The sequence below is a fragment of the Argopecten irradians genome, chromosome 16, assembly GCF_041381155.1.
Source record: "Argopecten irradians isolate NY chromosome 16, Ai_NY, whole genome shotgun sequence".
Classification (NCBI taxonomy): Eukaryota; Metazoa; Mollusca; class Bivalvia; order Pectinida; family Pectinidae; genus Argopecten; species Argopecten irradians.
In genome coordinates, this window is record NC_091149.1 from 15,360,922 (window position 1) to 15,387,479 (window position 26,558).

The 26,558-nt window shown below is 37.0% G+C and overlaps 1 protein-coding gene across 3 annotated transcripts in view; it reads left to right on the forward strand.

Moving 5' to 3' along the window:
* Positions 1 to 26,558, forward strand: part of LOC138310698 (inversin-like) — a 108,209-nt gene that overhangs the window by 27,330 nt on the left and 54,321 nt on the right. For all 3 annotated transcript variants that reach the window (XM_069252030.1, XM_069252028.1, XM_069252029.1), the window contains exon 19: positions 519 to 542. In XM_069252030.1, coding sequence (XP_069108131.1) covers positions 519 to 542 — 24 coding nt within the window. The remainder of the gene's footprint in view (positions 1 to 518; positions 543 to 26,558) is intronic.

Consider the following 26,558-nt stretch of genomic DNA (forward strand, 5'->3'; position numbering starts at 1 on the left):
GAAAATTAGAATCAAATGAATAGAAATATTGCATACAGATAATATTAAAGATAAATACAAGATATGTTTTGAACTGTTCCATTATTTAGTTCACCATTCAACCTGTTATAGAATATAAGACTCTTTCATTTGTGGATATGAAGGATAGGGATATTCTACCCGACGGTCACAAAATGTTGTAAAACCCGAGGCTTGCTGAGGTTTTTGCAACATTTTGTGATCCCGAGGGTAGAATATCCCTATCCTTCATATCCACTTATGAAAGAGTATTTTTCTTTCATACCTCGACGTTTTATTGCAATATTACAACTATAATATCCTGCCATTTTGAAATAAATTCGAAGAAATCAACGACTGGAGGCAATAATGATGTCCAGAAGTTACAAGGCAATATGAAATATTACCAAATTCCAGTTTAATTGTAAAAATGAAAAATCCAGACAAAAATTTGATGTGTATGAAAAATATTTCTGTGGTTTTTTTTAACAAAAAATTATGGTTTTGTTGTCCCATTACAGCAGTGAAGAAGATTTAACAAAGTGGTAAGGATAATTCAGATTTATCTCCCCTGAATCACACTCTCCCTTCTCATACTGTACCCTGTACTTATATGACTTACATGCATGCTAAGTCGGACAGTGGAAGACAGTTTTATTTCATTTTGCCATTAGGCTAAGTTGTGCTGCTGCAAGGCTATTTAACTTTATTAAAAACTATAAACATGGCAAGTTTTTCTGAAAAATTCTCTCATATGCTTATTAGGTCATCTGACCCGAAGGGTCAGGATGACCTATAGTCATCATGTTTCGTCCGTCGTCGTCCGCCGTCCGCCGTGCGCCGTCCGCCGTGCGCCGTCCGCCGTGCGCCGTGCGTTAACTTTTCACATTTTCAACTTCTTCTCAAGTTCTACCAGTGCGATTTAGCTGAAACTTGCATGAAATGATCCTGACATGGTCCCGACAAAGTGTTGTTATTTTTCAGGTCGATTCCGAAATCCAAGATGGCCGCCACAGCCGCCATCTTGAAAACACATTTTGAACTTCTTCTCAAGTTCTACCGGTGCGATTTGGCTGAAACTTGCATGAAATGATCCTGACATGGTCCCGACAAAGTGTTGTTATTTTTCGGGTCGATCCGAAATCCAAGATGGCCGCCACAGCCGCCATCTTGAAAAACACATTTTGAACTTCTTCTCAAGTTCTACCAGTGTGATTTGGCTGAAACTTGCATGAAATGATCCTGACATGGTCCCGACAAAGTGTTGTTATTTTTTTGGGTCGATCCGAAATCCAGGATGGCCGCCACAGCCGCTATCTTGAAAACACATTTTGAACTTCTTCTCAAGTTCTACCGGTGCGATTTGGCTGAAACTTGCATGAAATGATCCTGACATGGTCCTGACAAAGTGTTGTTATTTTTCGGGTCGATCCGAAATCCAAGATGGCCGCCACAGCCGCCATCTTGAAAACACATTTTTGAACTTCTTCTCAAGTTCTACCACTGTGCGATTTGGCTGAAACTGCATGAAATGATCCTGACATGGTCCAGACAAAGGTGTTTGTTATTTTTTGGGGTCGATCCGAGAAATCCAGGATGGCCGCCACAGCCGCTATCTTGAAAACACATTTTTGAACTTTCCTCAAGTTCTACCGGTGCGATTTGGCTGAAACTTGCATGAAATGATCCTGACCCGACATATTCGATCCGACAAAGAAAGCATCTTGAAAACCACATTTTGTTCAAGTTTTACTTGGCTGTGCATGAAAATCCCAACATATTCGCGAAGTGATGTTATTTTTTGGTCAATCCAAAATCGAAATGGCTACAATGACACTATATCTAATTAATTTCCTATATGTTAAGGCCCTTGGGCCTCTTGTTTGAAATAAAATTTGTTGAAAGAAATTGAAAATGATCCTGACATGGTCCTGACAAAGTGACACCATATATAATTAATTTAACTATTGCCAAGGTAGTCAGATGACCGTTAAGGCCCATTGGGCCTCTTGTTTTTATTTATTGAGGTATGCATATGTTATAAATGTATGCAGATTGGTTGTAGACAAGCTAGAGTTTCAGCCTATTTTGGCAAAACAGTCAAACCTGTATATAAAGACCACCCAAGCAGTTCCACTGTACTTCAATAAGTTACCAGATACCATTATAGGATGGGCATAGGTTGATGTTGTTTCTTTTTTCACTATGCTTTGCTTCTTCCACGGCTTAAATCTGACATATAAACAGAACGTTTTTGATACACATTTGACACACAACCAAGTCACATACTATCAGGGTTAGTCTCACCAAATATCTCATTAACAGGTGATTTTATCAGGAATTTTGAATGCAATAATCGATGGTCAGTAAATAACTTCAGTGAATGATAAATTGGTGTTAGAATATTACTCAATCAACCTGTCTCTTAAGCCATTATAGCAAAACAAATCATGGAGGTATTCTTGATGAGTCTATTAGGATTACACTATACAGGATCAATTAGTTTCCCAAAGCTACTTTTTTTTAAAACAGTAATTTAAATTACACTGTAATATGTTTGAATTCTTCAACTTTATTACCTAAATGCTATATGCTTACTGCTAATCACAGCATTGACACAGTATTTTGGCTAAATAATGACCTCATTTTTCTTCTGATCACTTCCTAATTATATTAATGTTCATATCATTCATGATTCTATGTAACCATATTTTATGTTTTTTTTATTGTCATATGACTGAATGGGTACTATAAGTTATTTTAACTTTTCAGGTTACTAAATGGAAAGAAATGCCTGACATCAAAGTATTGATTGATATTAAAAATAATAAGAATCAGGAGAGTTTTCATTAATGAAGCTTAACTGGCTTTTACCCCCTGGAAATTCATATATTAACTGTTTCAGACTTTTAATCAAAAGAATTTAAAAATGTACCTTCAGGGTTGAATAAGTTGATCAAAATACTTGATCTGTTGTACACACTCAGAGATACTCAATAGTCATTTGGTATATTTCAATCACACTCAAAAAAAATTTCTGTAGGCTATGGAAGAGTATTTAGGTAGAATGTATAGAAAATTGATAAAATTTTTATTTACAAGCAATTCAGATGATCTCAGTATACTCTCAGAATGTAGTGATGGGTAAGAATTCACAGTATATCTTCCTTGGATGTGAAATTCACTGTTGCTTGTGATTACCTCCCCTTGCATGCAAAATCACTATTGGTTGCTTGTGATTATCTCTCCTTGTAACAGAAATTCACTCTTGTGATTATCTCCCCTTATATGTGAAATTCAATGTTAATTACTTGTGATTATCTCCCCTTTGTATGTGAAATTCACAGTTGATTGCTTGTGATTATCTCCCTTTGTATGTGAAATTCAGACGTGATTGTTTTGTGATTATCTCCCCTTGTATGTGAAATTCACTGTTGATTGCTTGCGATTATCCTCCTTTGTATGTGAAATCACTATTGGTTGCTTGTGATTACCTCCCCTTGTATGTGAAATTCAATGTTGATTGCTTGTGATTATCTCCCCTTGTATGTGAAATCACACTAATTGGTTGCTTGTGAATACCTCCCTTGTAACAAAATTCACTCTTGTGATTACCCTCCCCTTGTAACAGAAATTCACTCTTGTGATTATCTCCCCTTGTATGTGAAATTCAATGGCCGGTATAGCCAGGTTTCTGAATTTACAGGTTATGATTACTATAAATTATGAATGAAGATATCTTGCAATCTTGCCAGTGATCCAGATTACACAAGGGCCAGTTTTGACAAGTCATATACTGTATACAGCACAAACAAGTCTTTTAGCCTTCCAATCATTAAGGGAGTGTCAAGGAAGGATTTCATTTTTGTATTTAAGGATTAACTTGAATAGATTTTTTATGTTATGGAGATATAACACAAAAATCTGAGTGTACTCTAAATAAACCGCGAAGCGGTTTATGATGAGAGTACACTCAGATTTTTTGTGTTATATCTCCATAACATAAAAAAAATCTATTCAAATTAATCCTTATAATTCAAATTACTAAAGATGATCTCTTCAATACTCAAAATTCATTCTGGGACTCTTTTGTCTATGAAACCAATACGCCGTCATCTCAGCCAATCAGAAGCAACGTCACAAACGGCGACGCCATTTTTTTCCTTTATGGGCTGATAAAGTTAATTTTTAAAACCAATGAAAATGCTCGTAACAAGCAAAATTGAATTATATATATATATATATATATATGAAATTTTGTACCAGTAGACATTAATTTAAACCTTATCAAATTAGGTGTTTTATCTTATATTATCAACATAGGTAGACTAATGTCTTAAAAGGTATAGGAAATTCTGGCAAACAATAAAAATGTCTGTCCACACATTGTTGTGTATCACTAAAACATAGATTTAAATTGAAAATCACCCCCATAAAAAAGTGAAAGGGTCCATTGTTCTTTGATTGCAAATGATCCATTGTAGATTTTAGGGTTGACAGGATTAAGTGCCAAAGTGTATTCAAGGTTTTTAGGTAACTAGGATCGTACAGCTGATTAGGCTATATCCGCTCAGCTATATACCTGGCTGTTTTAATACCTTACCTGGATAGGTATTAGTTTCTATTCAAGTCGTAAAAAGAAAATCTAAACTTGTCAAGTAAAACAATTTACATTGTAGTCTAAGGGGGGCCTATCACAAGATCTGATGACAATATTGACTGTTCGGATGTCACAGTCAGCTGTGGTATTTGTTTTTTTTTAGGATATTTTTTAAACATTGGATTTCAATATATAGGATTTCAGTTTATTTTTTCTGTTGAACTCGACGGGAAAATAGGATATGGCATTTACGGAAATTGAATCTCACCTTTGATGAATTTGGGATTGAGATTTGGCATTCAAGATGGTGGACTACAACTTAGACTGACTACTTGTTGGAAGTAATTCAGAATTTTTTATTGGGATATACGAAGAAGACTGATCAGATTTCATTTGTGAATTAATTAGTGAAAACTTGATGTGTATTTAGAAATTTTGAGGGAGAGGTAGTAATATATTCATTACTTTCTTCAAGAATAATAATATTAAAATAGCAATTTACTGTGACATAAAGTCTTCAGTTCAGAGAGAAATCTTTGATACCTTCATATTCAAATATATTAAGGATTTGACATGTTCTAGAGGAAATATTAATCAAGTGTTATTGTTGAAGGAATAATTTGATGAATTATTTATCAAAAAAGATTTAAACTAGTAAAATTGTGATTTTCATCAAAGAAAAGGAAAGCGTAAGCATATTGTTAGTTTCGTCAATTGTATGAAATTTAAGTGAAGCTAGGCGTTTATTTAGGCCCATTGAAAAATATAGCTCTTCTTTTGTAGAAATTTGAGTCAATATTAATTTCTGTATTGACCCTAAATATATATGAGAGTATAAGTGATTTGCTGGGTTCAGCCGAAATACAAAACAGTATTGGAAAATCGAGAGTTGAGCAGACGTCGGACACAGAAATTAAACAATTGTGGGAGAATACCTAAGTAGGTTTCATACAAACAATAAAACTTGAAAGAGAAAGTTCATTTTCTTTCTAAACCTGTGACTTTTGGATTATTTTGAGAATGTTGAGTTAATCAACAAATCAAATCAATTGTGATTTAATTGGACAAGTTTAGATTATCGTCAAAATGCACATGAGAATGTTTTTCAATTCCAAATCATTCTATTAAAGATATGGGATAAGCACAGAGCGAAGCTTTTCGTTCTTAAAAAACTGTTGTGAATGAAGGAGTACAGCATTCTGAAAGGTTTAAGTTCATGTAAGTATAATGTTACTGTAAATGTGTCGTTATAAAGTTGACAATAATACTCACAGGGATATTTTAGGTTTATGTAAGTATAATATTACTGTAAATGTGTCGTTATAAAGTTTGACAATAATACTCAAGGGGATATTTTAGGTTTATGTAAGTATAATATTACTGTAAATGTGTCGTTATAAAGTTGACAATAATACTCACAGGGATATTTTAGGTTTATGTAAGTATAATATTACTTTAAAATGTGTCGTTATAAAGTTGACAATAAAACTCACAGGGATATTTTAGGTTTATGTAAGTATAATGTTACTGCAAAATGTGTCGTTATAAAGTTGACAATAATACTCACAGGGATATTTTAGGTTTATGTAAGTATAATGTTACTGCAAATGTGTCGTTATAAAGTCAAGACAATAATACTCACAGGGATATTTTAGGTTTATGTAAGTATAATGTTACTGTAAATGTGTCGTTATAAAGTTGACAATAATACTCACAGGGATATTTTAGGTTTATGTAAGTATAATGTTACTGTAAATGTGTCGTTATAAAGTCAAGACAATAATACTCACAGGGATATTTTAGGTTTATGTAAGTATAATGTTTGTTACTGCAAAATGTGTCGTTATAAAGTTCAAGACAATAATATCACAGGGATATTTTAGGTTTATGTAAGTATAATGTTACTGTAAATATGTGTCGTTATAAAGTTGACAATAAAAACTCACAGGGATATTTTAGTTTTATGTAAGTATAATATTACTATTAAAATGTGTTGTTATAAAGTTGACAATAAAACTCACAGGGATATTTTAGGTTTATGTAAGTATAATAATTACTTTAAAATGTGTCGTTATAAAGTTTTGACAATAAAACTCACAGGGATATTTTAGGTTTATGTAAGTATAAATATTACTTTCGAAAATGTGTCGTTATAAAGTTTGACAATAAAACTCACATAGGATATTTTAGTTTTATGTAAGTAATAATATTACTATAAAATGTGTCGTTATTACAAGTTGACAATAAAAACTCACAGGGATATTTTTAGTTTATGTAAGTATACATATTACTTTAAAATGTGTCGTTATAAAGTTGACAATAAAACTCACAGGGATATTTTAGGTTTAGTAAGTATAATGTATGCAAATGTGTCGTTATAAAGTCAAGACCAATAATACTCACAGGGATATTTTTAGGTTTATGTAAGTATAATGTTACTGTAAATGTGTCATATAACTTCAACATTTATTTAACTATTTGTATTAGTTAAGTAATTGCATGCCCTAGGCAGTCTGGAGTCAAACCACTTCTTTAAGTAAGAGTCAATCTTTCTGAGTACTCACAGCTTACTTGTAGTCTCTGGAGTCAAACCACTTCTTTAAGTAAGAGTCAATCTTCTGAGTAGTGGTTTCTCACAGTTATCGCTTGTAGTCTGGAGTCAAATCACTTCTTTAAGTAAAGAGTCAATCTTCTGAGTCAAGTGGTTTCTCGAACAGATGCATGCGCAGTCTTATCTTGCTATTGCTTCTCTGATTTTAACGAGTCTATTTCTGCTTCTATAGGGTTTATCGAGTCTAGCATATTTTATTCTCTTAGATCAGAGTCAAGCTACTATCTTGGTACGCACCTGCTTCTCTGTTCATAAGACAGAGTTACAGTTTGTGTACTGCGTTAGTTTTTTCTATGTTTTGTACTGAGTGAGTTAGCCCCATATACGCCAAAGTTAATTAATATTATTTTGTATCATTTGTGGTTTATAGTCTTCAGGGCTATAATCTTAATAAATATCTTAAGTCTTATCTGGTTCTTTGTGTTATGGCATAAAATGATAATTTAATTTTAATTAAATTTTTGTTTATGCATAACTTTTGTGTCAGCCCCCCCAATTCTTTTCTTTCTTGCTTAAGTTTTATTTGCATGAATTATATTTTACATTTGCATTTGAAGTTTTAATGTAGCATGTGATCATGTAGGTTGTAATTAGTCAGATAGTCATTAGTTTATCAAGCTGTATTTTAGCGATGGTATGTGTGTATCTTGTATGCAAAATGAGCAGGGGTTTAGAGTAATTGACCTAATCGGCAATTACGTCCTAGAGGGTGTGAGTATTGGTCAGCTTCAGTTTCCAGTCTTTTGCTGAAGTGGTCAGTCCACAAAAAAGATTGCCTTACCCACCGCCCACCCAGCTCCGCCATCCCAGCTGCGACCCCTTCAGAGGGGCGAGGCCCCAAAAGGGCAAATTTTCTTTACTTTCTTAGCTTTTAAAATCCTACTCTCTACTTCCATCTCCATATTTGGTGTTGAAAACATTCGATAAGGGAAGACAATCAAATGTTTTTATAAATGACCTGGTCCTACCACTCAGGAGGCTGAGAGAGGGGCACCAAAAGGGCATAATTTTTCTTAATTTTAAGCTTTAAAATCAATACTCCTCCTCATCCTTTGATATGATTGTCATCCCATATTTGGTTGTGAAACCTACATTAGGGAAAGTGACAATCAATTTTTAATAAAAATGACTTGGTCGGACCCCATTAGGGTCAGAGGGGCGAGGCCCCAAAAGGGCAAATTTCTTAATTTTAGCTTTAAAATCCTACTCCTCCTTCATCCTTGGAGTGGATCATCATATTTGGTATGGAACCAATCATGTTGGGGAAGGACAATCATATTTTATATAAAATGAAGCCTGGTCCGACCCCTATGGGCAGAGGAAGGTGGTGGCACCCAAAAGGGCAAATTTTCTTTACTTTAAGCTTTAAAATCCTACTCCTCCTTCATCCTTGTGATGGATTTCATCAATAAGTTCGGAGTGAAACTTTATTAGGAAGGACAATCAATATATTAAATAAATGAGCTTGGTCCCCACCCGTGCTAAGGGTCAGAGGGGCAGGGCCCCAAAAGGGCAAATTTTCTTATATTTTAAGCTTTAAAATCCTACTCCTCACTTCATCCTTTGATGGATTTCATCCATATTTGGTGGTGAAACTTCATAAGGGATAGGGACAATCATATTTTATATAAAATGAGCCTTGTCCGACCCCTAGTGGCAGAGGGGCGGGGCACCCAAAAAGGCTAAGCTTTCTTTATCTTTAGCATTAAAATCCTACTCCTCCTTATCCCTGGATGGATTGCATCAGATTAGGTGTGAAACTACATTAAGGAAGGACAATCAATATTTTAGTATAAATGAGGCTTGGGACCGACCTAGGGTCAGAGGGGACTAGGGCCTCAAAAGGGCAAATTTTTCTTAATTTTAGCTTTAAAATCCTACCTCTCAATCTATTTGGTGTGAAAACTTCATAAGGGTTAGGGGGACAATCAATATTTTATATAAATGAGCCTTCAGAGGGGCGGGGGGCCAGGGCAAATTTTCTTAATTTTCCTTGGATGATTTCATCACATGATTGGTGTGAAATTCATACATGGTAGGACAATCTGATTTTATATATTGGCCTTGTGAAAGGGTCTGAAGGAGCGAGGCACCAAAAAGGGCAAAATTTTCTTAATTTTAGCTTTAAAATCCTACTCCCTCCTTTCATCTTTTGGATATCTTATATAATGGAGGAAACATCATTGGTAAGGACAATCATATTTATATTTTATATTTATGAGCCTGGGGAACCCACTAGGGTCAGAGGGGCGAAGGGGGCAAATTTTCGTTATTATTAGCTTTAAAAAAAATCCTTGGAGGGCAATATTTGGTTTTGTTTGAAACTTCATTGGCGGAGTATAGACAATCTTATTTTATATTAATGAGCCTGGTCCAGACCCCTAGGGGCTGAGAGTTGGGGAACCAAAAGGGCAAATTTTCTTACTTTAAGCTTTAATATCCTACTCTCCTTCATCCTTGGTTGGATTTCTTCCATATTTGGTTTGTGAAACTTTATTGGGATCGGGACAATCATATTTTATAATAAATGAGCTTGGTCCGACCCCTAGGGTCAGAGGGGCAGAGGGCCCAAAAGGGCAAAATTTTCTTAATTTTTAGCTTTAAAATCCTACTCCTCCTTCATCCTTGGATGGATTTCATTCCATATTTGGTGTGAAACTTCATAAAGGGATGGACAACTCATATTTTATATATAAATGAGCCTGGTCCGACCCCTAGGGCTGACTGAGGGTGCGGGGCACCAAAAGGGCAAATTTTCTTAAGTTTTAGCTTTAAAATCCTTACTTCCTCCTTCATCCTTGGATGGATTTCATCCATATTTGGTGTGAAAACTTCATTAGGGAAGACAATCATAGTTTATATTTTATCCGCCCCCTAGGGTAAATGCGAGGCCTTCAAAAGGGCTTTTCTTTAATTTTAGTCCTACTCCTAGGGATTTTCATCCATTAGTTTGGTGTGAAACTTCATAGGTAGGAAGGGGGACCCCTAGGGGCTGAGAGGGTGCGGGGCACCAAAAGGGCAAATACTTTAGCTTTAAAATCCTACTCCTCTTATCCTTGGAGTGGATTTCATCTATATTTGGTGTGAAAATCATTAGGAAGGACAGATTATATTTTATATAAATGAGCCTGTGGGCCGACTCCTCAGGGTCAGAGAGGTGGCCCCCCACCAAAAAAAAAAAAAAAAAACCCAAAGGGCAAATTTTCTTAATTTTTAGCTTTAAAATCCTACTCCTCCTTCATCCTTGGATGGATTTCATCCTTATTTGGTGTGAAACATCATTAGGGAAGGACAATCATATTTTATATAAATGAGCCTGGTCCGACCCCTAGGGTCAGAGGGGTGGGGCCCCAAAAGGGCAAATTTCTTATTTTAAGCTTTGAAAATCCTACTCCTCCTTCATCCTTGGATGGATTTCATCCATCCAATATTTGGTTTGAAACTTCATTGGGGGAAGGGACAATCCTATATTTTATTATAATTGATTTCAGCCTGGTCCGACCCTAGGGGCATACTGAGGGGTGGGGCACCAAAAGGGCAAAATTTTCTTAACTTATTTTAAGCTGGATTTTAAATAAAAGTATTTCCTGACTATTTACTCCTTCATCTTTGGATGGATTTCATCCATATTTGGTGTGACACTGTCATTAGGGGAGGACAATCCATATTTATATAAATGACCAGGTCCGACCCTAGGGTCAGAGCCTGGTCACGACCCCTAGGGTCCAGAGGGGCAGGGCCCTAGGCTGAGAGGTGGGGCACCAAAGGGTCCTTTGATGGAATTTCGTTTGAAGCTTTCTTTTGGGTGAAGGACAATCATATTTTATAAATCCTGGTACCCCTTTCGTCCCTAGGTGGTTCCTGAGGCAATCGTCCGTTGGGCACCATTCCGTAACGGTCCGTCAAATTTCCGTCCGTCCGTCTCCTTTTCGTTAGCGTTAACAATTCTTGTTACCGCTATTTCTCAGAAAGTACTGTAAGGGAGCTTTCTCAAATTTCACATGTAGGTTCCCACTAGGGTCCCTAGTTGTGCATATTGCATTTTGGGACCAATCGGGTCAACCAAGATGGCCGACTGGCGGCCATCTTGGATTTTGATAGTTAAAGTTTGTTACCGCTATTTCTCAGAAAGTTTTGAAGGGATCTTTCTCAAATTTCACATGTAGGTTCCCCTAGGGCCCCTAGTTGTGCATATTGCATTTTGGGACAATCGGTCAACACAAGATGGCCGATGGCGGCCATCTTGGATTTTGATTAGTTAAAGTTGTTACCGCTACTTTCTCAGAAAGTTACTAAAGGGATCTGTCTCAAATTTCACATGTAGGTTCCCCTAGGGCCCTAGTTGTGCATATTGCATTTTGAGGGGACCTATCGGTCCAACACAAGGATGGCCGAACTGGCGGCCATCTTGGATTTTGATAGTTTAAGTTTGTTATCGCTATTTCTCAGAAGTACTTGAAGGGAATCTTTCTCAAATTTCTTATGTCTAGGTTTTCTAGTGGCCCTAGTTTGTGCATATTGCATTTTGGGACCAAAGTCGGTCAACAAGATGGCCGACTGGCGCGTCAATCTTGGATTTTGATAGTTAAAGTTTGTTTCCGCTATTTCTCAGAAAGTAACTGAAGGGATCTTTCTCAAATTTCATATGTTGGTTCTTCCTAGGGCCCTAGTTGTGCATATTGCATTTTGGGACCAATCGGTCAACAAGATGGCCGACTGGCGGCCATCTTGGATTTTTGATAGTTAAGTTTGTTACCGCTATTTCTCAGAAAGTTTTGAAGGGATGTTTCTCAAACTTTCATATGTTGGTTTCTCCTAGGGCCTAGTTGTGATGATTGCATTTTTGGGACCACAATCGGTCAACAAAGATGGTCGACTGGCGGCCATCTTGGATTTTGTTAGTTTTTGCTGTTAAAAATTGTTACTCACTATTTCTCAGAAGTTTTGAAGGGGATTTTCTCAAATTTCATATGTAGGTTCCCTAGGGCCCTAGTTGTGCATATTTGCATTTTGGGACCAGATCGGTCAACAAGATGGCCGACTGGCGGCCCATCTTGGATTTTGATAGTTAAAGTTTTACTTTTACGCTATATTTCTCAGAAAGTACTTAAGGGATTTTCTCAAAATCACTTGTCCTAGAGTTTTCATGGTTTCAATCCAGGTTTACTATAAGGGGCCAGAGTTGTTATTGGTTTGATTGACCTATTAATCGGTCAACAATGAGTGGCCTTGGGCGGCCATCTTGGATTTTGATAGTTAAAGTTTGTTACCGCTATTTCCAGAAAGTTACTGAAGGGATTCTTTCTCAAATTTCATATATATAGGTTCTCCTTAGGGCCCTAGTTTTGTGCATTATTGCATTTACTGGGACCCCAATCGGTCAACAAGTGGCCGCGACTGGCGAATTTTTGCCATCTTGGTTATTTTTGATAGTTACTCAAAGTTTGTTACCGTATTTTCATAGAAAGTACTGAAAAAAGGGATCTTTCTCAAATTTCATTTATGCATGTTCCCCTTGGGGGCACCAAAAGGGGAATTTTTTGTATGTCACTATTGTTTTGCATTTTGAAGTGATACTTCCAACTCTCGGTCTATTAGCTATTATAGATGGGTGGGCCCAAAGTATTTGGGGCCAAATGGAGGATAATCTATGGATTTTGATAGTATAAAGTTTATGGAGCCTGAAAAATTAACACTATTTGGTGAAGCCCCAGAAAGTACTGGAAGGGAATCTTTCTCTCAAATTTTAGCTATGTAAGGGTTCCCTAGACCATAGTTGTGCAAAATGGGGCATTTTGGGATGACCATATCGTGGTAAAGCAAGAATGATTGTAGGAAGGTCAGCCATCTTTTTTTTGATAATTTAAAGTTTGTTACTTATGTCATCTCTTAAACCTCAGAATTAAAAAATTGATCTGTTCTCAAGGTGCCCCAATTTATCATAGTTGGTTTTTCCAGTTTTGGTTTGAAAAGCAAGAAGGTTGAATTTTGCAGAGAGGTATTTTATATAATTTCTGTATTCAGAAAATAATTTGATCATATGTACATTGGTGGGCAGCCAAATCCGCTGGGATTATTTGTCTTATTTTTAGCTTTAAAATACTACCAGTTCTACATTAAATCCTTCATCCTTGGATGGATTTCATCAATATTTGGTGTGAAAGTTTCTATGTTCAGAAGGGAATGGAAAATCATATTTTATATAAAATGAGCCTGGTCCGACCCTAGGGGCAAGATGGGTGGGGCACCAAAAGGCAAATTTTTTTACATCGAAGCTACTTTAATAATTTGTCATTGTCCAAAGTTTCCTCCTTAATCATGGATTTCACATCCTCTCCATATTTATGTGTTGTTACTTGACCAAAGGGCATAAGGACTAATCATATTTTATATAAATGAGCCTGGTCTTGGACCCTAGGGTCCTGAGAGGGGGGGCCCCAAAAGGGCAAATTTCTTAATTTTAAGCTTTTAAAATCCTACTCCTCCTTCATCCTTGATGGATTTCATCCATATTTGGTGTGAAACTTCATTGGGGAAGGACAATCATATTTTATATAAATGAGCCTGGTCCGACCCCTAGGGGCTGAGGGGCGGGGCCCCAAAAGGGCAAATTTTCTTAATTTTAGCTTTAAAATCCTACTCCTCCTTCATCCTTGGATGGATTTCATCCATATTTGGTGTGAAACTTTCATTCTAGGAAAGGACAATCATATTTTATATAAATGAGCCTGGTCCGACCCCTAGGGTCAGAGGGGCGAGGCCCCAAAAGGGCAAATTTTCTTAATTTTAGCTTTAAAATCCTACTCCTCCTTCATCCTTGGATGGATTTCATCCATATTTGGTTTGAAACATCATTGGGGAAGGACAATCATATTTTATATAAATGAGCCTGGTCCGACCCCTAGGGGCTGAGGGGTGGGGCCCCAAAAGGGCAAATTTTCTTAATTTTAGCTTTAAAATCCTACTCCTCCTTTATCCTTGGATGGATTTCATCTATATTTGGTTGAAAGTTTCATTAGGGGAAGGACAATCATATTTTATAAATGAGCCTTGGTCCTGACCCCTAGGGGCTGAGGGTGGGGCCCAAAAGGGCAAATTTTCTTATTTTAGCTTTAAAATCCTACTCCTCCTTCATCCTTGGATGGATTTCATCCATATTTGGTGTGAAACTTCATTTGGGAAGGACAATCATATTTTATATAAATGAGCCTGGTCCGACCCCTAGGGGCTGAGGGGTGGGGCCCCAAAAGGGCAAATTTTCTTAATTTTAGCTTTAAAATCCTACTCCTCCTTCATCCTTGGATGGATTTCATCCATATTTGGTGTGAAACATCATTTGGGAAGGACAATCATATTTTATATAAATGAGCCTGGTCCAACCCCTAGGGGCTGAGGGTGGGGCCCCAAAAGGGCAAATTTTCTTAATTTTAGCTTTAAATTCCTACTCCTCCTTCATCCTTGGATGGATTTCATCCATATTTAGTGTGTGAAAATCATTATGTACGGGGGGGTGTGGAGGGCTTTCATATTTTATATATATAAATGAGATAGGTCTGACCCCTAGGGTCAGAGGGGTGGGGCCCCAAAAGGGCAAAATTTCTTATTTTAAAGCTTTAAAACCTTCTACTCCTCCTTCATCCTTGGATGGATTTCATCCATATTTAGTGTGAAACATCATTGGGCAAGGACAATCATATTTTATATAAATGAGCCTGGTCCGACTCCTAGGGGCTGAGGGATGGGGCCCCAAAAGGGCAAACTTTCTTATTTTAAGCTTTAAAATCCTACTCCTCCTTCATCCTTGGATGGATTTCATTTATATTTGGTGTTAAACATCATTGGGGAAGACAATCATATTTTATATAAATGAGCCTGGTCCGACCCCTAGGGGCTGAGGGGTGGGGCCCCAAAAGGGCAAATTTTCTTAATTTTAGCTGGCCCACTTCCTGTTTTCAGGTTTCACTCTCTGATCTCAATGAAAATTGGTCTATAGGGGTTTTAATTGATGCCGAACAACGTGCAAACATTTTCGTAAAGATTATTGTATTCCAAGATGGCCGCTGGCCCACTTCCTGTTTTAAGGTTTCAGTCTCTGATCTTAATGAAAATTGGTCTATAGGGGTTTTAATTGATGCCGAACAACATGCAAACATTTTCGTAAAAATTTTGGTATTTCAAGATGGCTGCTGGCCCACTTCCTGTGTTGGGGTTCATTTCAGATCTCAATGAAAATTGGTCTAAAGGGGTTTTAATTGATTCAGAAGGGGGAACTTTAGGTGAGGACAATCATATTTTATAAAGGACCAGGCTAAGACCCATGGGGATAGTACGGCGGAGGTCCAAACTGGGAGCTTAGCTGAAATTTGGCTTTAAAATCTGACTCCTTATATTAATCCTTGAATGGGTTACAACCATATATGGATGAAGGGCAACCAAGTTTGTTCAACAAATGACATTTACCTATTTCAGAAACTTACATATTCAACTAAGGAGTTCCTTGTATTATTTATATTAATTGTTAACCACTACTTTATACTGTGACTTTGTTGTTTTGTGCCATGAGTCAGATGACCGTAAAGGCCCATGGGCCTCTTGTTTTTATTCACTGGCTCTAAGGCAGTTTTAAATTATGTCATGGGCCCGGCGTCATGTCCGTCACAACAGTTTTCCTGAACAAATCGCTTACCATCGAGTTACTGCATGATTGGTAACCAAATTTGGTCACAAAAATCCTTAGCTGAATTGAACATAACTTTATACCATTTTGGCTTGATGATAATTGAAGGGGCAGGAGGGCGCCCTAATTTAGGGGAAATGGATAGTTCATACCCTAATTATTTACTACTTGTTCCAGTCAAAGTTACTGCATGGATTGTAAAACTACTTTAGGGATACCCTCAAGTCCTTAATGGGATTATGATAACTTTGTCCTTGTGGGATTCGGGAACTCCTCCAAGGCTTTATTAAACCATTTTGGCAATGTGAATTGACTTCAGTAATCGCCCAAAAGGTGGCGGGGCCAATAGGGGGACTCAAATAGAGATATATCCTATGAAAATTTTTACTTGTCTAGAGTTTCTATGCGTTTGGATTTTTACCAAATTTGGCCATTTAGAACCTTGGCCCTAGGGAACAGAATTGTATAAATTTTGGCTCTGATCCCCTATGTAATATTACAGGAGGGGCGGGGTACATTTTCCTAAAGAATAGAGGTTTTTCCTGTATAAAATACTTGTCTAGAGTTCTGCATGAATTGTAAACATTGAAAAGAGTTTCCAAGATCTACATAATATTTTGGGGAAGAGTGAACATGAACTTGTATAAATATTGGCATTCTGATTCCAATTATGATTTCGGGATGGCTGAGGGGCATATACAATAGGGGACATAGAGGTAAAGTGATTATAAAACTTACTTGTCCTAAGTTTCTGCATGGTTTTATATCCAAATGAAAAACCAAATAACCTTGACATAGGGCAAATGGGGAACAGCTTGCATTTACTTAAATTTGGCATGACAACCCCGGGGTATCAGGATGTTATCGGGGCCAAAAACAATGGGAATCTAGATCCCTTGACTAAATCCTGTTATTCGCTACTTGTTAAGTACATCTCATGGATTGATTGGTAGGGTGAAAAGAAACTATACAACTTTGGCCAGTCATATGAAACATGGCCTTCGTTTTAAAATGGTTCAGGGGGAAAGACTTGTAATAAATTTGACAGATATTAGATCCCCCGGAAAGGGTAACATAGGATATTGGGTGAATCCCTTATTGGGGAAAGGTAGAGGTAAATTGTAAATACATCCGCTACTCGTGTCTAATTTAGGAGGTTGCTGCAATGGATTGAATAAAAATTAATTTTGGAAGGTTAAATTAATTGTCTTGAACTGGGGAAGAGCCATGGCTAAACATTGTCCAATTGTGACCCTTTCGGATTAAAAAACAGGGAAAGAATGGTTGAAGGATTAAAAAAGGTAATTAAAGTAGTCAATAGGGGAAATAAGAAGGTAAGTATTTAAATGACCTTATGACGACTTTTAAACTGAAGAAACAATATAGGACCATGTGATTCAAAAACATAATTAATTTGAAAGTTACAATAAAATACTTTGTGTGAAGCGATATCAACTCTGGAAAATATTTGTTTCAAATATGATACGTAATGGCATCTGATGGCTATTATTTGTGCTAATTCTTAACTTTGTAGCCAAGTAAAAAGTAATGCTATCCTGACAATATAAAATTTATCAGTGAAACAATTTTAATGAAAACATTAAGCTTTATCAATGTTGAAGATAGCTTAAGATGTACTCAACGTCACGAGCTAATTCTTAACTGTACAAATATAAACCAAAGCTCCAAATACATTGTAGGTATACTAGGAATACAAATTTGAACTTAAAGTTCATGCTGCGGATGTAAAAAATACCAAGGTGTTTAGAAATTAATAAAACTTAAACTAAAAACTTGTCAAAATAAACTTCATAAAATCTGTGATAGTAGGCTTTTTTTTCATTTCTTACATTAACCCATTACAAGTGCTGACCTTAAGATGTCAAAAAATTCTTTGATCATTAAGGTCAAACAACTGTTTTTCGCATTTGCGGCTTTGGTATCAAAAAATGGATAAACTTATGGTCAAAAAATCTTTTAACCCTTAAGATAAAATAATAATGGTTGACCCTTAAGGTACACATAAAGATCTTCTGCCCTAGAGGATATTTTATTCCTGACACACAAATGGTTTTTTGATGTCACAATTACCATTCAGCATAATACGTATAATATTTTGAATTTATACACGAAAAAGTTTGTGTTTTGATAATATACAAAAAATTGTCTTAATCAAATACAATTTTATTAGATGATTATTTCATCCAATGCATTAAAACTTGATGTCTTTGTGGATTTGAACTAATGTCACTCAAAATACAACAACAAAGTCATGTTTAAAGGGAAAACACAATCAGGAACCAAATCATCAATGTTTGATTAAAATGTGACTTAGTGGCTTAAAAACATTACTTATAATGGTGTTTGAAAAACATTCTTAAAAATGGCATTTGTAACCTTGTGCTAATAAATGTTATATTATGAAAATTAAAGGTGCAATGATATATATGTGATTACATCCTGCACCATTATCATACCCTCAGATGACACAAAATGCTTTTGATAAACATGTTGTCATTGTTAGAATGATCCACGTTTTAAGGGGACTTTCTTTGAAAAGTGGGGGGGATATGTTGAAAGAAAGAACAGTTGTAACAATTTCATTTTTGTTGGGGCCATTGACAATCTTAGATCATAAAAATTTCTCCCCATTGGATGTAGTTGTTTCATTTGAAGTGGCTGAAATTTTACCACTGGATAATTCATAAAGTGTATAGTTCTTCAGTCTACCTGTTTGAAAAACTGTTACACGCATTCAAATTAGCCGTCCAAAACAAAATTTTACATATTAAAAACGACACTAGTAAATTCTTTCAGTCCAGTTTACCAAGAAAATTATGGGGAAAGCCCCTGCGCGTTAACACACATTTTTAAAATTGATATGAAAGTGAGAGGTTGGGAATGTAAAACACGTTACACTAATTAGCCAGATGGGAGGACAGTTTGTTCAGGATTTTGCAATATAAATTAATGTCTATCAGTTTCAGATTCTTTTTTGACCATTTCATACTAAATGTTTCTTTAATGGTAATATCTATTTACATGGTTGACTTTAAGCACTTTAACTCTTTAACTTTAAACTTACTTAACTTCATGACTAATACAAATATAAAAAGATACCAAATCAAACTATGCTTTTAGGGTTTTTTTGCATTTTTTTGGTAATTGAGAAACTTCTGATCACATATAATGCACGAATTGTACTTTGCTAGATGATTGGTATAGCAGGGATTTTATTTCCTTATAATTAACAATAAAACTTAAGGGTTTTAATAAGGACTTTTAATTGCAAATTTTAACACAATGCAAGGTTTTGAAGTTTCAATGTTGATTTTCCTTTTAATGCATTTGTTTTAAAATTATGAAATCACAATCTAAAGCTTTTCGAATGCTCCTAGATTGCTTCCTAGTGTTGGGTGTTTATTACTTGCAAATACAGCAAATACTTTGGACTACAAATTAGTAGAATATTTGGTATTAAATTCATTACTATAATTAATAATTAGCACTATTTTCTGTAAATGCTACCTAGATTTATTAACTTATAGGACATGATGGTGAACGTCATGGCTGACCTTATAATGTAATGGTAAGTATTACTTTTAAAAATTATATCTAGTCAGGTGTGAACATTTACGTGCTTAAATTGTACATTGTTAATAAACCAGTTTAGTCATAATTTTATTTTTTTTTTAAATAAAGAATAAATTAATATTTTGTCTGAATATCTGGTGAGTTAGCCATTTAAATTTCAACTAAATGCAAATTAGACATCACCATGACAATGTTTCTGTTAAATCAAGTTATCTACATCAGAAATGATGTTACTGGTAATTTTTAACATAAGTAAATGTTCTAGTTTATCATGTAACTAATGTTTCAAAACATTTGACTTCTTAGTTTTTATGGGATTCTTCAATCACTTATGCCTACAAAATTTAATTTTCAAGTTAAAATTTTTGGTTCCATAAAGACATTCTATAAAGGAAGAAAATAGCTTGAATGCTAGTGGAAAGCACAACGATTAATATCATAATATATCTTTCATGCATATAGCATCCGGTTGATAGGTGACATCTTTTCATAAAAATAGCCAACCTTCTACTAAGTCACATTGCTAATGGAAACTTTGCCTTATGTAATTGACTTTAAGTCATTTCTAACACTTGGCAAAATAATTGACCAATCCTCAAACTTGATTTGAAATAAATGGTTGATATGTATTCTTTCATACATGTTTGATTTATAAATCGGGAATTGGCATAGTGCACCTTTACAAAAGTGTCACTTGTGTCGAATTTTGCCTTATTGAACGTATGGCTCTAGTATAAATAATTGCCATCATTGTCACGAATCAACCAATAAAATTACATAGGCATGTATATCACTTACAATCACAAGCACACTGACAAAATTATCTATTGTCAAATACATTCTCCAGTTTAAAATTAATAGCAGTTTTAGTAACGGTACATTGTAGTTGGCCTCCAATTCCATGCTCCAATGTTTTATATGGAAATATTACATGGGAAGAATTTATTTCAGTTATAATGAAATCATTTTTGCCTACAACTTTGTTTTCAACTTTTGAGCAAACCGGGGCTATAAATATTCACTTCGATTTAATTGAATTAATTTTCGATTGAAATGCCTCAATTGAATTCATCATGATATCGTGTATCGACCTACAGTCAAAACACGGTACATACAAAACAAAAGTTGACACTCTGTGATCACATGCTATATTAAATCATTAACTTGCTAAAAACTGAATACAGAATAACAACAAAACTCCAATAAGTGTAAAAAACAGTTAACTTACACCGATAATTGTTTCTCCAGCAAGGTTTACATGGAAACTTGAGCGCTGTAACATGTTTCTAAAGATTCCACCGCTTAATTAGGAACAATATTTTTTATCATTTGTAACAGTAACAAATAACAAATTTATACATTATTTCTTCAGTTTTGAAGTTATATTACTAACAACATTTTTCAATTAAATCTTGCATGAGCTTTAGACGGGAAAAAAGAACTGGAAAAAATGTATGTCACTGAGATACCTGGATTTGCTAACTTATTTTTGAAAACAGATTTGCTTTTAGAAACCCAGGTATTTGTCATCTTCAATGCTCCTGTCCTCACTTAGGGGGAGAGGTTATCATATCAGCTAAACTTGTTTGAGCACAAAAAAAAAGTTGTGTGATAATATTATTTCTTTAAATAATGTAAGCGATATATGGCATGCCCTATCCCCGAAAAATTCTCAGACTAAATGTATCGGAAATATAACAGTCATGAAACTGTGGTCTCCAGCTGGTCCCACGTCCCGAGACTGGGTGCACTGTTTCTCATGCGGATGCGCACCACTTTTGGGGGTGTGATGTGCATCCGCGTGATATCAGTGTAGCTGAAGGCTTTCACAGTAGCTCCAATTTGAGCCAACCTGTTTGCCGTGGGTTGCATCTCGTATCCGGGGGAAGAAGGTCCTGGTGGTTGAATAGGTTTTGCTCTTTTTTCTTCCTTTTTTTACTGCTACACACTACTTTGGCTTCAGACTCCGGTTAGACGAGAGGTAATATGGGCCCTGTATTATCAATCGGCTGGTCATGCCGAGCCCTTGGTTCGTAGATCTCCAAGAAGGCGGTGGCTTAGGGTCAATCGTGAGTTTAATTTGGATTGTCTTGATTCTGATCGATCTTGCAGGTGTACACAATCTTGCGAGCGTGCTGTCGCAAGCTTGATTTGAATTATGTTTGTTCGAAAATATTCTTCCGAGTATACTATCTGTGTAACCCTGGACGCTTTGACATTAGATATCCATGTCATCATGAGTGTCCCCTGTTGGGCTCCGAGGTGGGTGGGGGCACAGCTAGCGAATTGTAATAAACTCTAAAAGATGGCTTCCAAAAACAAACAAAATGAACTACAACCAAAATCTCCCCAAAAGGAATCAACCACAAATCAACAAACAAAAAGCGGTACAACAAACACATTCCCACAGTTTCTGGTCATGTCCTCTACACAGAGTGGCAAGACCACTGCAGGTTTATCACCCTTAATATTGCGAAAGGGCATCAAAGGCATTGCTGGATGATGTCAAATCTGTGAAGCCTTTGGGATCGGGTGATCTCCTAATAGAGGTTTTCCGCAAGCAACAAGCGGAGAACCTCCTTGGAAAAACCAAACAGTTTTGCCGGCCTCAGTGTGTGTGTAAAACCACACTCATCATTAAAAATTGCAGCAAGGGGGTAATCAGGTGCCCAGCCTTGCGCAATGACAATGAGGCTGACATACTGTCATACTTCCAAGAGGAGAACATTCCGGTCTCTCATGTTAGAACGCATCATGACGAGAAAAAGTGGGAGCTTGGTCCCAACACACACTTTTTATCTTAACATTCGCTACACCAACATTACCACAGAGCGTAACTGTTGGATACCAACGTTACAATGTCACTGTCTACATCCCTAATCCATTGAGGTGCCGTAACTGCCAGAGGTACGGCCATCATGAGAACAATTGTAGACGGAAAATGGTATGTCAGTACTGTGGCCGTGAAGGTCACGACGAAAAAGACGAATGTGACATTGTCAACCGTCACTGCGTCAATTGCGGGGGTGACCATGCTGCGTCTGCTCGCACCTGTCCCGCCTGGACTCGGGAGAGGGAGATATTACGGGTCAAATATACCCAAGGTGTCTCTTTCCCCGAGGCTAGGAGGATAGTCGAGCGTTCAGACCTGAATGTGGCAACCTATGCTCAGATCACCCGCGCAAAGACGCCTGTTGACAGTGTCACCGTCAAACATGCGTCGGTCCAGGCCTTGGTTGACAAGCCTAACTGGGACAATGATGTCCCAGATATGGCTGATGCTAAGACCTGCAAAATAATCATGGGGGACCCGAACAGGTTCAAGTCTGGTCCATATAAGCCCCAACACAAACCACAACAAAAAACCACAAAAAAACCACCTGGAGCTAAAACGCCAATCCACCGGCGTCTCCAGGAACTTACACAACACAAAACACCGAACATTAGAAAAAAAGTTTACCGCCGCTCGTCATAGACGTGCTACATCTTCACCGTCTATTGACGTAAAAAAAACTCCCTGAGAAAGCCAAGCGACCAGCAAATACACCACCGCAGGAGCAACGCCAGACAAAAACCACCAAGGTAAAGCTGGCGAGGCTCCCTGCACTAAACAACAAACCCAGTAAGGGATCAGATGACCCTATCCTTGGACGGAACATCTATGATGTTCTATCGGACGACAGCGAGTTTGGTGACAACACATTTATCGCCACCAAACAACCTACTTCAAGTAGTCCTGTCGGTCCGACAAACTATCCTCAGGGACCAACATAGAGACAAACACTATCATACAATGGAACATACGCGGATTTAAAGCGAACATAGAAGAATTAAAACATCTTATACAAACAAAAAACCCATCCATATTCTGCCTTCAAGAAATAATGCTGAAAGACACCATCAATCTCCGACAATTTACACTATACACCAAAACTCCAACAACAGGTGGCCGCCCATCAGGTGGTGTGGCGGTGGCGGTGCATAAAAACGTTCCTCACAGACACATTCAGCTAAATACCACCTTACAAGCTGTTGCTATAAGCGCAACTCTTCACCGAAAAATAACAGTCTGTTCTATATATTTACCTCCAAATACTCCATTTAGTTGTGATGAACTGAGTAACATCGTATCACAACTACCAGTGCCATATATATTATCATGGGTGACTTTAACGGTCATAATAGCCTCTGGGGCTCCCCAGGCACTGACGATAGAGGTAGACGTATCGAAGATTTTATTAATAAAAAACAGCTTATGTCTTTATAACACCAATGCCCCAACATATTTACACCCTGCCTCTGGCTCGCTTACCCACATTGATTTATCGTTGTGCCATCCATCAATTCTTCTGGATTATGATTGGATGGTCAACGGTGATCTCTGTGGGAGCGATCACTTTCCAATTATACTTAAAAACATCTGGGTCACCAAAAACTTGAGGAGCCCTATTCCTCGTTGGAATCTACATAAGGCGGACTGGGTTCAATTTAAAAATTTGTGCGCAGAGGAGCTCATCTGAGGATAAAATTTTTGAACCTCGATGACCCATTAAAAATTTTCACAGAAGCGCTCACTTCTATCGCTACAAAAACCATACCAAAATCCGTGCCAAAACCTACAAAGTTTCGTCTCTCAAATGATTCATTTATCAATAGATCTGGTAGAAATTCAGCTCTGAGGCGGTACTTGGCTTCGCCAACCGTCTCAAACTATAACAATTTTAAAATTTGGAGAGCAAAAGCTCGAAGGTCTATCAAATCCGACAAGAAAGTACTTGGAAAGAGTACGTCTCAAAAATTAACTCCAATACATCTTCGAAGAAAGTTTGGGAAATGATTGGAAAATCAGTGGGAAAAGAAAAGCAACACCATCCTCCCACCTCATTAACAAAAATAAAATATTTTCTTCAAAATCCGAAATAGCTGACGCCTTTGCCAAAAATTTTGCTAAAAATTCATCCATCAAAAATCATTCCAAAAAATTTCAAAAATTTAAAAGGAAAAGGAAAAGAGACGTCTTAATTTTAAATCCTCCAATAGTGAAAGTTACAATAGGCCTTTCGAGATACCAGAATTGCTCGAGTCCCTTGAGAAATCAAAGGACTCGGCAGCTGGACCAGACGAAATTCCATATATGTTTTTTTAAAACAATTACCGACAATATCCAGGACTTCACTAAAATGTCTTTTAACTATATTTAATCAAGTTTACTCTTTCTGGCAAAATTCCCTGAGTCTTGGAAGGAATCTACTATTATACCCCTTCCGAAGCCCGGAAAGATGCTACTGATGCCAATAACTATCGTCCTATTTCATTGACGAGTTGTATTTGTAAAACTCTAGAACGTATGATAAATACCAGATTAGTTTGGTTCCTGGAATCAAACAATATTTTAAGTCCTTTGCAAAGCGGCTTTAGAAACCGCAGGGGAACGGTAGACCACTTAGTTAGACTAGAAACATTTATACGAGAAGCATTTGCCAAGAAAGAACATCTTGTGGCCGTATTCTTTGACCTTGAAAAGGCATACGACACAACTTGGCAATATGGAATCATGAACGATCTCCATGATATCGGTATACGTGGTAATTTGCCAAAGTTTATATCAAATTTTATATCTGACAGGCATTTCAAAGTTCGAACGGGTTCAACTTATTCAGAAACAGAAACACAGGAGATGGGCGTCCCTCAGGGTGGTATCTTGTCCGTCACACTTTTTGGACTAAAAATTAACAGCATAACCAAATGTCTTGGCCAATCTACGGAAGGGTCTCTATTTGTGGATGATTTCTTGATCTGTTACAGATCAAAAAACATGCACACTATAGAACGACAACTACAACAATGTTTAGGCAAATTACAAAATTGGGCTGACGAAAATGGCTTCAGATTTTCAAGATCAAAAACTGTCTGTATGCACTTCTGTCAAAAACGAAAACCACACAATGGGCACTGGAATTAGATCAAAACTAATATTTGATTGACTACCTCTATTGTCAAACATCTGGATAAGTGCTCGGCTCGCAGCTCCTATCGGGCACTTATTAGAATCAAAACTTGACTACGGCTCTACAGATCGGCTCGCAGCTCCTATCTACAGATGCTTGACCCTATACAGAATCAGGGACTGCGTCTGGCACTTGGAGCTTTTCGAACAACACCTGTGAAGAGTCTCCATGTGGAAGCTAATGAGCCATCTCTAGACGATCGACGGAAGAAATTATCCTTACAGTATGCTGCTCAACTGAAATCCAACCCCAAATATCCTGCATTTAACCTTGTATTCAATCCACAACACCAAGAAATATTTACACAGAATCAAAAGCTCATACCAACATTTGGCATCAGAATTTCAAAATTTTGCTGGAACTTGATATAACTTTCGACACCATTGACGAGTACACCGTATCGGATGTACCACCATGGCTCATTCAAACACCTGATATCAATTTCTCTACATGAGAGGGCAAAATCCAGTGCATTACCCGAAGAACACAAATCCTCCTTTCGGGAGTGCATTAGGGCTTTCCCTGACCATGTTCAGATCTACACTGCTGTACATCTAATCACTGCTCCTCTATCCGACTCCCGGATATTGCCTCCATTTTCTCTGCGGAAGCATGTGCTATCGGTCTGGCACTTGACCATATCGAAGAACACCGCATTGAAAAGGCAATCATCTGTTCAGACTCTCTCTCGGTTCTTCAGGCTTTGAAATCAAGAAGCCCTAGAAATACTCTAATCCAAAATCTTTTAATCCGAACATTTCGATTATCTTCTAAAACTCAAATTACTTATCTCTGGATTCCCAGTCATGTGGGTATAAAGGGGAATGAACAGGCTGATAAAGCAGCTAAGACTGCTCTTCGCCTAGCACAAACAGATTTGAAACTACCATACACCGACATCAAACCTTCAATTCAGTCAGCCATCAAACACCATTGGCAACAAAGGTGGTCTACCGAAACAAACAATAAACTGTTTAAAATTCAACCTACACTTAATCCTAAACTGTCCAGTTGGAGAGACCGCAGAGAGGAAGTTGTTCTCTCTCGGCTCCGAACTGGACACACATATTT